A 15,424-nucleotide genomic window follows, 5' to 3' on the forward strand; every position below is an offset into this window, starting at 1 on the left:
TGTTTCACCAAATAAATGACTTCAGGGATATTGTATGGCCTAATAGCAATTCGAGATTGAGCAATATGAGTAATTATGGAAACTGAAGGTTGATCATTTTTTATCCATGTGGTGTCAAGGTCGCTTCCAATTCACATGAGCCAAATGACATTGGTATAGCGAACTGTCACAAAACGTAACAGGCCTCGATACTTACTTAATCGATATTTTACCATGCGAGTGTCTTGCATCAAAAGTGGTGATAGCTACCTCGACTGAGGTCTTAATGATCTGATGATTTTTTTTTCTCAGAGGTATCGCAGTTCTGACAATCGGGAACGATACAGCGAGCGGGCACAGCCTGCGAGCAACCGCGGTACCACAGGAGGGCGCTACCAACAGACTCGTCCCCAAGTACACACTCCGGTAAGAATCCCAGAAATAAAATCCACTGGACAAAATCTTTCAACTTGGCCACGGAAACCTGTACATGCATAGCATTTTTCTTATTTCTTACGGAATTGTATGTAAATTTTAAAGACCCATTAGAAACTTAAGCCATCACACTGAAAAATTGCCTGGGTTAATTTTACCAAAGCAAGGTGAAAAGTGCAACTACCCAAAATTGGGTTGTCCTTTACCCAATTGCGTGGGTTAGAATTTCTCTTACATTCAACCAAAACTTGTGGTTATACCAGACTAGATGTAATTTGGTCTTGTATGACCACATGTTTTTGTTGAGTTTAACAGAAATTCTAACCCAAAACAATTCGGTAAAGGACAGCCCAATTTTGGGTAGTTGCATCACCCTTGCTGGGGTAAAATTAACCCAGGCAAATTTTTCAGTGGCATTTGGACATTGCAGGACCTAAAAAGGCAATGCCATAAAAAAAGTCACTATTCTGGAAGTCGTACATCCAGTCTACACGTATATGATTAGATTAGATTAGGTTAGATTTCTTTATTGTCATGCTCAAAATTACATGAAAATTAATCCTATACGATAACACTGCCCACAGCTCACACGAGACATTAAGTTAGTCACTCATTGAGATAGGTACAAAAATGATATTAGGCTGGCCCACTGGGACCAGCACGAAATAATAACTACCTTTAAGAAGAAATGTACGTTTCTTTGCGCCACAAAAGGTTCGCCTTTATACTTACGACCTGCCGGCCGGCCTTTATTCTTTGAGTGTGGTACCCAGACTCACAATAATATTGCTTTCACAAACCTCGTGATTAAAGGTAACTGTATTCACAGTTTCGGGTGGAACTGTTTACCGCACGTACACTTTGAGACCAACTCTGTCTCATTGGAAGTTATAGACATCAACAATAGTCCGCCAGCTCCTTTCAATTGGGTTGCAGACCAGTAAATATACTGCCATAGACCTCAGTGATAATTACGAGCACTTCCAAAAAATCATTATAAATGCTCACAACTCTCCAAGGTGTTTTGAGACACAAATAAAATTAAAGGTTATTTCATCATGTTTCATTTTCTGTTAAATTTGTTGTAGTTAAATAATATTTTGGGGGGAAAAATCCGTCCAAAGATGATAACCATTAAAAGTAGTCCTGAAAAAGGACGCCTACGCTCCATTGCAAAATAAAGCAATTTTAGGGCTTAATTTCATCCGAATTCACAGAAATACGATCTCACAGTCCCCTGCATGGCTTTCACCCCTCTGTTTTCCTTTCGTTCACAAACCCTCAAGTTCATGCCCCCAAAATGGTCTAATACCGGAGGATTTCAGGGCATGCAAATCGTGATTTTCCTGGCGTTGTCAATTTTGGGCCTATTTACTGGCCTGCACCGCGCGATGGATATGATGGATGGGATCGACAAGCTTGGTTTGTTCCTGAATCGAATGCTTCTTTCATATCCAGTCGGGTGGTCGCCAAAGACGGGATCGTCCACAGAGCGCTTCCGCCGCGTCATATACGCCCCAGCGACCCCGCTATCAGTCACAGGAGACCTCGTCCAGGGGGAGGTCGGATCACAAACCTGGATCAGACTGGGGCCAAACCGGAGCAGCAAGCCGAGACACGCCGAGAAAGGACGGCGGAAATCCTGGGAAGCGTAACGACTTCTCATCCCGAGCCTTCAAATCAGACCAGGTATGTATTCCACGACTATAATTACCCAAACAAAGTGGACTGATAGAGGGCGCTGTCTATACTATTGTGTTGGTACACGCCGAAGTAAGCTGTGCTGTATTATATGAATTTGATGGAACATCGTGTCACGGTAATAATATTTTTATGTACAGTTTTAAGAGAAAGTCAACAGCCTCTTTCAATTGAAAAAAAAAATTGTCCATAAGCTATAGTGGTGGTATGCTGCTTCTACCTCATCTTTGGATTAAAACTGCTAATGTCCATTCTAAACTTGCGTTGTATTTCGCTGGAGATCGTCATGCAGGCGTCATAATACTTTTACCATTAAACCACATGATTGTGTGTCTTGAGTTTTATTTTTTCCGGAACAAATTGCTATTCGTTTATTTTCGGTCGATTAATTGAAAAATTGGCCCGATAAACCGCTTGCGCTGTTGTAACACCAAAAAATTAAGGTTTTTATGTTAATTTAATGCTCATTTTTACGTTCATTTGTAAGTTCCATTTCGTCAAACTTTTAAGTCTTAACCACCTTCACAGGAGAAGCAAGGCACTCGGCCAAAAAGCGAAAGCCGACCCGACAGGAGTGCAGCGGAGAGCGACACAGCAGCGGCTGATGGCGAAGGCGAAAAATGTTCCAGCGGGTTTGTCTCATCGTCAGAGAAGGTAAACAAGATAAAACTGTCATATAGCGAGATTCGTTGAAACCTGGGGTTCAACCTCGGTAGATTTCAGTACCCAAATCTTTGAGGAATTCGAGCTAAAAGGCTCGCTAAAAGACAAAATTTCCCAAAAAAGTGTCCGTCTGACTGTTTTGAAAATAACTACAAAACCATGAAGTCAATTTTGAATTTTTTGATCGTGCAGATACTTCTTAAATATCCTTGGCCCCTATGAAATTCATTTAATTTCAGTCACGCATTACTATACACAATGTTGATTGATCACAACAACAGTTTTGACACAGTAACCAAGTTCCTTGTATTAATCAATTTCAGTGCTGTGTTATAAGCTGCATAAAATCCTGCAAAATAGTCAGACGGACACTGTTTCGGGTGGGACATACTTTTTTTGGTTTGGAATACTACAATCTTTTTTAGGTAACAGATACTAGGTCGAAACTCAAACTGGAATCGAGTCCCGGGTTTTTGGAAAATGAAATTCAAATATAGATTTCATGATTGCTGTACAAGGGCACAAAAGTGTGACAATGTCAATCTCGGGAGCTGCTGAGAATAAGAAAGTTTTGCCTTTTCGAAAATTGATACCTATCCATTCAAAGTTCAATGTGCTTATACTAATATTCCGGACCTCCCAACGACAAATCGAAAATAACATAAAGAAACGTTTTCTGTTCTTCCATTCCAGGGCCAACCCATCAGGCAAAAACCTAAAAAGGCGCCCGCTTTTGTCATCCAAAAGGTATGTTTGTGACGCTTAAGTAATCACTTGTAAGGGCAACCACCCGAGAGGCAATTTTTTGCAGGCTTTAAGAGGGTTTTTTTGACAAAAAAGACGTTGCAAGGGGAACAGATAAAAACAACTCATTGCTGATTTTCACTGTTGCATTGTGTCACCTCAATTTGAAGTGAAAAAAAGTTGCTCGTCTGAGACCAATAGAGTGTTTCAGTTGCGCATCAAGCGGTTTTTTCTTTTCTTGGGGGCGGGGAGAAAGGGACAACTTCTCCCAATCACCATGCAGCGACAATTTGCCAACTGGTTATTTTTCTTCTCATCTTTTTTTTTAGGAAATCAAAGCGCCAGCACCTTCTAACTCTTTATAGGAACGATTTTTCCCCCAGAAAAATTACACACGTTTTGCCCATGGACCGCAAACCTTAATACCCCGTTGGATCAGTTGGTGATGTTCTTCAATGTGTGTATTCCATTTTTTTTTCAAGCAAAAGACAATGACTAAGAAGCAGTTGATAGCGCAGCAGAGCAGACGACAGAAAGAAGCCAACGAAATCGGCAAGGAACTGCGCGCTAAGGCCGAAGCCAACTTGAAGCTGAGAGAAGAACTGAAGACCAAGACTAAGTAGCAAAAGAAAACGCTGTTGCCTATAAGTTCCCTCCACACATTGGTGGGCAGTGGGCGAAGACGATTCTTTTTGTGTCCAGTTTCAAGCAAAATCAAGACAACCCTAACCTTGTTACAGCCGGAGACATGGAAGGCCCCCCCCCTTCGAAGTATCGCATTCGACTTTTTTTTCACAATAAAACAACGCCCCTTGAACGAAGATTGGAACCGCCAGCTTAGGGCTAGATAACTGGTGGCGCAGCGGAACGGCAATCCGAAGGTTGCAGGTTTGAAACCCCCTTAGTCAATTCCTTTATTCTACTTTAAAATGAAAATACCTTTTGCTGTTGGTGAGGAAAACTAGTACCGGTTTTATTACATTGCGAAAACTCTTTTTAATTTTGTATAACCTTTCCAAATGATCAGCTTTATTAAAGCAGCGCTTCTAGAAAAAAATGATTTTCTTTTACGCTGTACTTACATTAAATTTTTGTTAATGCTACGAGCTGTCGAAGTTTGTTTTGAATCGAGCCTGCCATATTTATATGCTTTATTTGTTTTAGTAAATTGCAATGCAGAAAAAAAACGTCAGGGCAGCAGTGGCATTGCTACCGGGGAGGGGAGGAGGGCACGGGACAAGTGCCGCCAGCGGATGTCCATGCCCCCGGATGCCCCCCTCCTCCAACTGGAATCTTGAATTTAACAAAAAATATGTATTACTTGCTTTCAAGTATTCCCTCGAAAAAAATCGCACCCCCAGGTTCCCCTCAGACTTTTAACCTCGTAGTTAATTATGCCACTTAAGGGCACTAAGAAAAGTTCCTCGATTGCTTATACCAAATCAATCTTTGCAACAGTCTTTAGTTGTCACGTACTTGGTTGTGTTTTAATGTAAACTTAATTTTTATTGTAAATTTAACAATTTATCCATTCATTTCTGGCGCTTGCGTTATTGATGATGTATAAAATAAATGTGAACAAGAAAATCATAATAATATATAATAATAGGAAAACTCCAAAAGGTCCATTTGATACTATGCCTCAATATATAAGTCTATACTTGTCGACTTGATTAATATCTTAAGGATGAATATTTATTTTCTGTGAGGTTGAAGAGGAACCATTAGCCACCCGCTTACAACTCGCTATTGGTTTGACTTTAGTTTTTAGATACCTCATATGCGTTGAAGTATTAAACTGGTATGAAACAGCTTCGTATAGTTGAGCTTATACACCATATTACAACACTAAAATCGCAAGTTATTGGTAATGATATAAGTATAGGTTTTAATGCTATGCAGAACACATCAGGAATTCCCATTGTCATTTGTATTAACTCGGTAAACTGTAGCACTCCTGCGTTATACATTTCACTGTATACGATTTAAGCCGGTTGGTATAGATATACGTGTAGCTTATAAAGTGTTATCCCTGTCCTGTTGAAGAGCTAGATGTCTTATCAGTCATAACTTTGAGGCTCACCATTGTATTGTATCGCTCTGCATATTTATTTACGACATATGTTATTATCCAATGCCTGATAAATCCCCGTCATCTGATTGGTGGGACCTTGATCACATGTCATTGAATAAATCGTACCAACCCACGACCCGGTCGCACTGCAAAAATAGAAGTTCTATTCCACGATAAAAAAAAGTTCCATTTGCACGCTCACACTATTGGTTGCGGCTCTGACCAATCAGGTGACGAAATCTATTTAAGTGTTGTATAAAACAAATAATGTTTCACATTCGTGCAATGGAAAGAATAATTTCATTCGGTGACAGGTGGAATGTTCCATTACACTCTGCTTAGCCTCGTGGTGTGGAACATCCATCTGTCACCTCATGACATTATTCTTACCAGTGCACTCATAAACATTCATTATTTGTATATTGGTAAATTATATCACGTACATGCCTATACGTAAAAGATAATACGAAAGTTATATTTTGTTATGTTATGGGCTGCTGGTGTAAATAAACTTTTGGGTAAATCGAAAAAAAATATTAAAGAGTCATTTGAATGTGATTTTGAGGTCAGCGAGCTTGTAATTACCGGAATAGTTTCTTGTATTTGAACATCAATAAACAGCAGCTCACTAAGAGGACGTTGAGAAAAAAGAGTTTGCACTGGATTTTAAAATCCATATTATTGTGATTGAAATTCGCAAATTGTATTTACCTTTCGAAGGCTAAAAGTCACATGTAAATATATAAACCCTATTTACTGTCCCATGGAAGAGCAAATATGAGAAACAAATTACAAGTGTTCTACTACGGGGCTCGAACAATGGCGTAGGTATGGTAACATTTGGCAGCACTGGGGAGAGAATGCAGGTCTCATTTTGAAGGCGGGCACTCCATTGGTTGCAAAGACCAAAACATCAAATTCTGAGCCGGGGACAATTTATATGTCAAAGGTCAAATAATTATCAACCATTTATTCGAGAATTGTTGCCGATTTATGTCATAATTTAATAGGGATAGGTCCTATACACTTTTACTCAAGTGAAAGGTTATCTGGCTTCACTTCTATCAGTAAAATTAGTAACGTTCAGTGTAAGTAGGCATAACGCCTTTTCTGTTTCATCGCTTTACTGTTCCAATGCCTGATTGGCTAGCTCTAACAAATCAATGCAATCTGATTGGTCAGTGATCGAAGGTGAGTCCGGTACCGTGCAGCTTCTCCTTAATGAGGGCGTCCATGGCTTCGTTCTGCGCCACAGTGAAGTGGGTCTTCCAACTCCCACTTTTACCTAAAATTAAAAAAGGACAACAAAAGTAGAGCTATATGCTGAGAAACGGTGACGTCACATCCTCCCCGGGTCAGGCTCACTTCCTACATCAGTTCACGTGCATTCCTAAACGATACATTACACGAACGGTGTAGTGCACATCCTACTTTGAACAACTTGGCACCTGAAAATGGTTCACTATACCTTTCAGCAGATTGTCACCACACCATTTACAACCACAGTGGTGCTTATTTTCAATTCACAGAGGAGAATCAAACCAATTTTGAAACGGATTCACAACAGCTTTAGCAAAACCACTGTGTTCACTGGTTCTGGCATGTTAACATTAGCGATACACAACCTCTTTTGTTACGCATGCACTAGGTTATTATTCTTTTAAATTATTGTCCAATGGTTGCTTTTTACGTTTTGTCGTATCAAATTGAAAAGAAAAAAATATAATATTCGGTTCCTTCGATCGCATCAATAGATGTTTTTGTTCCTGTTTAGTGTTTGAGGAAACCTGAATAATTTCACTTTTCGAAAACCCTATATTTTTAACACATTTTATTTGATATTTTTGGCGAAGAATAAAAATTACCATGTTGGTACCCCGACCTCTCTATTTTAAAATAAATTAATGTTTATGACTGAGGGGCTTGGTTGTTTTTGTTTGGACCTTTCTACTTTGTGTGACTGTTTTGATCGCTTTTTGGGGCTAGGGAGAACTTTTGGAAAATTCACCTTTCCGCATAAAGGAACAGCCAGGTCTCTCGTCGGTTGAAAGTAAGTAGTCAGGATTGGTCATAGGGTTGCTCTTCATGTTGTCGAATGAGCAATGCTCCGTGATGTCATCCAGTGTCTTGGCAGACAGAGCCTTGCCCAGAAACCGACTGATTATCTCCACGTTTCCTCGCAGATCCTGCATTCAAAATGGATATTACACGTCCGTTGATTAGTCACAGTTTGGAAGTCGAGAGGTGGTTGTCTTGCACAAGTGGCAGATCAAGGATTTGCTCATGAGAAGATTTGTTTCTGGCTGCTAGGCCTGGAGTGGTCACCACTGTCTCTTCCCCGTATAGATCCGCAAATGTTGTGCAAACGCCAGGTCTGAACGCATATCATGGAATAGATATATTACAAACCAGATGCTATTAATGAAGGGTACCAATCCCATCCTAACGTGTGTGTAGAAAAATGCTTTATGCCTCTGGCCCTGCTAAGGAGGTAAGTTTGTGTCACTTCGTGAAAACAGAAAAACACAGATTTTAGGCATTTTGTCAAATGTTTGTTTACGATAATTACAAAAGTAAACAATATTTCGCTTTGAAACTCAGTTATATTCGTCCTTTTTCAAATGCAATAAATTGGTCGGCAAAACTCATTTTCGATTGTGGAGGTTTTTGTCACTTCGTGAAAACATCGTCGAATAATTTCTCGTATGGTGCACTATTAAAGTAAACGTTAGTTATTCCTTAAACATGTAAAAGCAAACACTCACTCTTTTCAAATCTTCAAACCGTAGCAACAGAACGTTGGGTTGGTGCCTTCTCTTCCAAAAGTACAAGTAGTGGTCCCACCATGATCCTTCACTTGCTTTGAACAAACAACCAAACAATGCAATGTCGTAAATGTCGTTTTTTTGTATCTGCCAAGAGAGCGTATTCAGTTCCATGTGCATCCTACTGCAGGTTTATTCGGATTGTTATTATATCATGACACGTAAGGTGTCGGGAGCAATCAATGATATTATTTTAGGTCAACAACATCATCAGCTACGTGTTAACCATGAAACATTATGGAAGCCTTATTGTTTCACCAAATAACTGAGATAATATTTTACCTTTGTTTGAGTTTCTGTATTCTAAATACTCCTCAAAAGGTAGTCCTGCTCCGTTCAAATTCAACAGGTTCTCGAAGTAGAAATAAGACACCATTAAGTCCTTTGGGTTGCGGATGACGTAGACGATCTTGGCTTTCTTGGTCCAGATTTGTAGAGGCAGGAGCTGGCCAGGAAGGTGGGACTTGATGACTCTGGGAGAAGGCATCTCGTCCGCTATTCTGTGAGTCGGTGGAAGCTGTGGAGAATAGAAATCCATTGAAAGTCTTTTTGTCGATGGCACATTAATTAAGCTACTGAGGCAGGGTGGCTGCTTGGATAAGAGCAAAATTTAATATTCTTCACATAATACTGATTGGCATGCAGTTAATCTGCGTGGAAACCTACATTATTTGCACCTAATAACATCTGCAACGAAGTTAACTTAAAATCTGACGTAATTAGAGGTGTCAGTATTTGGCATTTTGTCCGTGTTATGCAAAGTCCCGAAACAACAACACACTATGAAAGCAGCAATCTATGGATTGGGTTGGAGCCATACACCTACGTTTTTGAGGCGCCTTATTTCCTCGGGCATACTGTGCTCCAGAAACGGCACCTGCATCTTAGTGTGTGTCTTGTTGACTTCCTGCAAGTTCCCATCATGCATTGCGCAAAACACGATCTCCTGGACCCACGTTGTACCTGTGAAATATAAAACAAGGCGAATAAACAATCCATGTCTTTGGTAAAGATGAAAAGGCCAGGAAATTAACAGTATAAGGCCAAAAAAAAAAAGTCGGTCTCTGGTCAGGGCGCGCGTCGATTTGAACCATGCGCGTCAACCTTTTTTTCCCAAAATGTTCCGCGGTAGCTCCAACAGCGCCCTCTATTGCCGCACCTCCTCAATTTTTTTTACCAAGGAGCACCAAAGAATGGGAAATTGCACCAAGGCAAATGATCGAAGGTACCGAGGCTAATTATAGAGGACACCAATGTACATGAGGACACCAAAAAAGCAAAATAGTACCTCACCTTGTCTGTACAATCCAAGCTTGAAAAAAAAAGCCGCGTCGTGGCATTAATTCCGGAACTTTGGTCTGACCAGAGACCGAGTATTTTTTTGACCTAACCTCTCCACCAATGAGCACTATTTCACAATTGTTTTCTGAATCTCCAGCCGAAAAAAAACCCACTTTTTTTTGGAAATCATCCTTCCCTAAAATCATCCTTTATCCAAGGTTACCTCGCTTTCTTATTTTAGATTTTGTTTTACCTGTTTGTTCTCTTAAAGGATGACTTCAAAAATAATCCAACTGAACATGGATACGTGCCTACTGATTCAATTTGAAAAAAACAAAACATTTTCAAAGTGAATAAAAGGATGGTTTTAAATGCCCTCGGAACTGGTGGATTTATTTGACTTCATATGGTATCGATCGGAGATGGTTTTTAAAAAGTGTGCAGCTGATCGCAAATATTCTTTTTTTCCGCAACCAGTAGTCAATTACTATAATACTCATGCGTGGCACATATCAAGAGTCATGAATAAATATTTCACATGATTTGAAATAACTTCTTAATCCGGAATTTCACGTTTTCATTTTTTTTTCTGCAAAATGAAATTTTCTATTGTGTTTAATCAAGTCCGTTTGACAGATAAAATAAAATCAACGGTGTTTTTTTCTCCAATGGCTCTAGATGATTTGTTTCAAGGCCAAGCTAAGTCCGAGAATAATTCCGTTACCAACTGACGCAGTGGCCATTAGATATACAAGCGCGGCCAAGCTGTCACATTGGTGGATAGTGACAAGATAAATCGACTGTCTTATAGGAACTTCGCACCGGCCCAATATTCCGAGCATATATCTCACAAGCTTTCCGGCCGGATTGCGCACGGAGCCGGTGAGGCATATACAGAGTGGCACCACACAAAAGCGGAACTGCATACTTCCACTACCTTGAGACTCAAACCACCCATACCAACGGACGGAGAATCTTTTCAGAAGAAAATTGATACGAAGATATCCCATTCGGTACAGTGTTTTTGCTCCAGAGCAAAACTACTGGACCGAATTGGGCTATCTTGGTATCACTAATTTTCGTTTAACAGAATTACATTGGTATAGTCTGTTTGTATAGCCTTTTGGGGGGGGGGGGCACCCTGTATAAGACTATGCTCGGAATTCCTTGGGTCTCAGGGCAAACATACCCGAAAAATGGATTGGTCTATGATTGTTGATAGTGTTCTCTACCACAGCGGCGGCTTGCCTTGCATGCTATCGGTCGACATCCGGCATTTGGGGAGCAATTAACGTACAAACTACCAGTTTTTGGACCAAGACTGTATAGGCCTAGTTACCCACCTGCTTTTGGGTAAGAGATGATCCAACAGTCGTCGGCTCTGACCTCGAATGACCTGAGCTCATCCATCATTTCACAAATGCCGGAATCTAGCTGCACTCCTTCGTACTCGCCCAACGTGTGCGGATGCTCGTCTGTGAACACTTTCTTTCTCAACTCTCGATCTACAAGCAACGTGGGAAATAATTACGATGTAAATTATGTAGTTGAAAGCCCTCCTCCCTGTGATTTTATGGAGGCTTGGTGACCGGTGGAAAATACCATATCTACCTTTCAGTACAGCTAGATGATTTTGTCGGCAATGTATTATTAATTGTTACACCTCCCCCCCCCCCCCCATTCAAAAATGGTCTAGCGACGCTCAGTGTGCCGCTTAACGAGTCGACCCCACAATCAAAAATGACCTTGCTACCATTATGGTTCTACCTTGACAAACCAGACTGACTGACCGAAAAAGTCAACTATTAAACTGGGTAAGTACGTAAATAGAAAAAAACAAAATGAACGGACAATGAAAGATATCTCAGCCAAGATTCAGTTTGTTTAATTTTCATAAATTATGTATATATTTTTAAAAAAAAAACACACCAAAAACATATCTGCAGTGAAAACCAAATCCAATCGTATATTTGTGGATGATTGTTGTCCACACTATAATTCTAGATGGATCATAAATCTCTGACTCGAGCACAGCTGTCGATCGGATATAATTATAATGAAGAATAATTTCTGCATGTGCTGTAAAAAAAACATGAATAGAGTGTAGAAAATTGCTCGTTACGATGGGAACAAGATCGACTGTACTTACATTCTTCCATGGTGACATACTTGTCCATTATGGCTCAAACTGAACGTATGGACGTGTGGCGATGAAAGATGAGCGTAAGCACAATATTCGTCAAAGGCAGCCCACTTGTGCAACGATAGCCACAATAGGGTTGATCACATATGCTCATCCGTGCGCTATACAAAACAGCGGAATTGCACTGGCAGAGCAATACTCATGCTTTATTGGTGTTTCATTCAGCACAGACCACGGTGAAAGTGCCAGTAAAATATAAACTGTTCATTTTGGTGAACGAAAGCTAAAACAAATGCGTTATGCTGTCATAAGCTTATGCCTAACGATCGTCGATCACGGCCTATACTCAATAATACCAAACACAAGAGGCATTGAAGCTGTTTACATGTATGTCGAATACTGGAATAGGAATAACCCAGCAAATCGCTCTGTCTGCCAAATGTGTTTCGCTCTGATCTTGTATACAATAACACGCCTATACGTGTAGTGTACATGACAACACAGGAACTCAGCACACAGCATAATTTAATGGGCACAGCTCATGGGAGGGCATAATAATAACACGAAGCTTGCCTTTCTACGGAATAACGAGACCGTTCAATTGCACTGGTTTGAGGGTGAATCTGACAATAGACTTTTTTTCAGAGTGAACTATGCACTGAGAAATTGCCTGGGTTAATTTTACCAAAGAAAGTGTGAAAACTGGAACTACCGTACCCAAACTTGGGTTGTTCTATAACTAATATTGTTTGGGTTAGAATTTCTGCTAAATTCAACAAAACTTGTTGTCATTCAAGACCAAATTTAATTTGATTTTGTATGACTACAACTTTTGGTTGAATTTAACATTTATTATAACCCAAACAATTGGTTATAGAACAACCCAAGTTTGGGTAGTTCCAGTTTTCACCCTTTTTTGGTAAAATTAACCCAGTCAATTTTTCAGTGTGGCACCTCCAGAGTGTACCAACCAACAACTCTAACATTATGTCGGAGCACACCACAATATAGGTCGCATATTTATTAAGGTCGAGCATTGTACCGCCAGCACTGAGTGTTGTGTATAAGCTATCACGCAACCCTTGTTACTGCATGCACACTCGAATGTGCATGCAGGCCTACATGTACATGCACATGTGTACATGTAGGCTATATCATTGAGTTGAGGGTTGTGTTCATGTTTTGCCACAGGATTAATATTTCTCTATACATATATACCTTACTTTATGCACAGGCTTTAAACTGACGTATGCTTCCATCGCCATGGACATGAACTGTCGAAGATTGTAAGTACACTTTAATTGTGTATATACATCCACAGAGGTTTGTTTCGAAAGCAGTATCTTAATTGTCAATTCCCTGAAAATCTTGGCCCGTTTTACTGTCTCATAATTTACTCCAGATTCCACGTTTACGTGTCATAATTAATGAAATCTTATTCTGTGTCAAAACCCTATTATATACAATATCGTTAATTCTGTCTGTTGCCTAAGATTTTGATATATTTTGAATGCACTTCCGTGTTTTTGCTATGAAGAATAAGAGTGCTGCATGTTCTTCGATAATCCTTGCGGATCAAAGACGGAGATTTAACGTATTTTTAATAGTCTAGCACGTTTGTTTTGGCTTGCAGTTCGAGAAATGATGAGGGAAATGTACACGGCCCAGCAACCGTACACGCTGGGTGAGTACGAAGGAGTCCCATTAATTCAAACATTTACAAAATCATGGACGAGCTGAGGTCATTTGAGGTCAGAGCCGACGACTGTTGGATCGTTACCTACCCAAAAGCAAGTGAGAACACCATGGGTGCACATTTTTCGGACATGCTATTTGGGTAGGGTGCAGCTATGATATATTTTTCGTATATTTATGTAGCGTTAACATTTATTTATATTGTATACCATGAGCGACATTTTCTAGGGCTGCCACAAGGGCAAACATTTATGCCGTAGTTGGCAATTAACAGATAATACCAGCAGTTTTACGTTACGTCTTTGCTACACAGCGATTGTTGAATATTTTGTACTTCCAGCAATCCAATGATATCATTGGAAACAAGAATATTATTTGTTTTTGCAACGTTGATCTTCAATAATTTGGCCAACCACGGGTAAGCAAGCAAACAGTCAATAAAATGTGTCAAACGGAGTGAATGGGCGGATTTACTTCCTTTGGAAAACCCAGAGCCAGGGAAAGAAAAGATGAATTCCGTCTTCTTCATTGAAAAGTTGGGTTTCATTGAACACAATAAAATGATGAGAGCTACGTGCTGAGCAAAACGTCATTCGAGGCCGTTTGCTCAGCACGTAGCTCGGGTTGACCGCACACGGTGGGTTTTTCACCTCGCTAGGCGAAAGAAATCAAACAGGATACATATTTACTTCACGGCTACGCGAGGCAGAAATCTCAGCAAAAATTCACCGTGCACACAGTCATGTGGTTGCTAAGGCAAAGCGTCTGCCATTGTTAAGCAAGGCTAATCCAATTACGTACTTAGACGCTATAGCAGAGCAGTGAAATTCATGCACCACAAAAACATAGCCTTTTGAACGTTGTGTTTCTCAGAAAATATGTAGAGAATGATTTAAATTTTAAATTATAACGAACGAAGAAATTCTAAACTTTATGTCAGTGAAAAAAAATCGCCGTCATCCATTCCGAAACGGCAGTACTGGTTACTGGTATAGCTGACCTTCAAGTCTGGAGGAAATCGTCCGAAAACTTCCCCAAATCTCTGTATTTATATCGTTTCTAGGAATTTCTCAAAATTGTTATTTCACGAGTAGTTGAACACTTATATCATACTAAGTATATTTCGAATTTTAGCTAAATATAGTTGTTGTAAACGCTAGTGTTACACTTTGAACCGTCTCCATGGAAAATTTCGACGACGATTTCTGCCGTCCCAACCCACATGCATTGTTCAGCAAAGCGTCTTTGGCGGTATGGTCGACCGATTTCGGCCAAGCCACACAATAACGTATTGTATAGTAACATATTCATTAGTGTCACTCAGCGTGTTTTGGCGTGGGTCTCGGTATCGACCAATGGAAGACGGCAAAAAGGGTGACATTTATCAATAAATAACTCGTGAAGGAGGTTTTTTTCAAATTTTTTACTGCACACCATAATGGAAAGGGACTTATTAATATTCGATGAGGCTTGAAAAGATGGACAGATATTGCAAACGTCAGTGTCAAAACTTTCAAAAATGCACGCGTAGCCACTCCTATTTTTCCAATTTCAACGAAAAGTGAAAAACATATCACAACGATTTTCAGCACATACTTGGATCATTAGTAGCGAAATCAATCCTGAAAGTTGCATTAAGATACGGTCTTCCAAACTGGAGAAATACATTTTCAAAGATTTCACCCGCCTACGCGAACGTGTCTGTGCACATGTAGTTTCATTCAAAATAAAGTGTTACGTAACCTTTAGAAATCGCCCTTCGCAACCACTAGACTGCGCAGGGATATTTTGTGAGTTACGTGCTGAACAAACGGTCTCGGATGACTTTTTGCATGCTCATGCAGCACGTATCTTTTTCAAGATTCTGCTAAAAACAGTACATTT

At 40.0% G+C, this 15,424-nt stretch overlaps 2 protein-coding genes across 2 annotated transcripts; one reads left to right on the forward strand and one right to left on the reverse strand.

The window, feature by feature from the left end:
* Positions 1-144: 144 nt before the first annotated feature.
* On the forward strand, positions 145-6,233 carry LOC119735296. Its single transcript, XM_038208994.1, has 6 exons — positions 145-153; positions 292-405; positions 1,873-2,103; positions 2,644-2,769; positions 3,472-3,525; positions 4,005-6,233. The coding sequence occupies exons 1-6, from the start codon at positions 145-147 to the stop codon at positions 4,143-4,145; spliced, it is 675 nt and encodes a 224-aa protein (XP_038064922.1). The 3' UTR covers positions 4,146-6,233.
* Positions 6,234-6,274: 41 nt separating this feature from the next.
* LOC119735632 (sulfotransferase 1C2-like) lies at positions 6,275-12,074 on the reverse strand. Its single transcript, XM_038209419.1, has 7 exons — positions 11,852-12,074; positions 11,046-11,207; positions 9,248-9,384; positions 8,704-8,938; positions 8,362-8,456; positions 7,605-7,782; positions 6,275-6,881 (listed from the first exon to the last, which is right to left on the reverse strand). The coding sequence occupies exons 1-7, from the start codon at positions 11,877-11,879 to the stop codon at positions 6,775-6,777; spliced, it is 942 nt and encodes a 313-aa protein (XP_038065347.1). The 5' UTR covers positions 11,880-12,074; the 3' UTR covers positions 6,275-6,774.
* Positions 12,075-15,424: the final 3,350 nt, after the last annotated feature.

Source organism: Patiria miniata, unplaced genomic scaffold, assembly GCF_015706575.1.
Source record: "Patiria miniata isolate m_02_andy unplaced genomic scaffold, ASM1570657v1 HiC_scaffold_29, whole genome shotgun sequence".
NCBI classification, from domain to species: domain Eukaryota; kingdom Metazoa; phylum Echinodermata; class Asteroidea; order Valvatida; family Asterinidae; genus Patiria; species Patiria miniata.

Coding starts and splice junctions, on each gene's coding strand:
- LOC119735296 (XM_038208994.1), top strand. Junction 2,770..3,471: donor TTGTCTCATCGTCAGAGAAG/GTAAACAAGATA, acceptor CTTCCATTCCAG/GGCCAACCCATCAGGCAAAA. Junction 3,526..4,004: donor CCGCTTTTGTCATCCAAAAG/GTATGTTTGTGA, acceptor TTTTTTTTCAAG/CAAAAGACAATGACTAAGAA.
- LOC119735632 (XM_038209419.1), bottom strand. CDS start 11,879: ATGGACAAGTATGTCACCATGGAAGAAT. Junction 9,385..11,045: donor CATCTCTTACCCAAAAGCAG/GTGGGTAACTAG, acceptor TATATTTCACAG/GTACAACGTGGGTCCAGGAG. Junction 8,939..9,247: donor AAATAAGGCGCCTCAAAAAC/GTAGGTGTATGG, acceptor TATTCTCCACAG/CTTCCACCGACTCACAGAAT.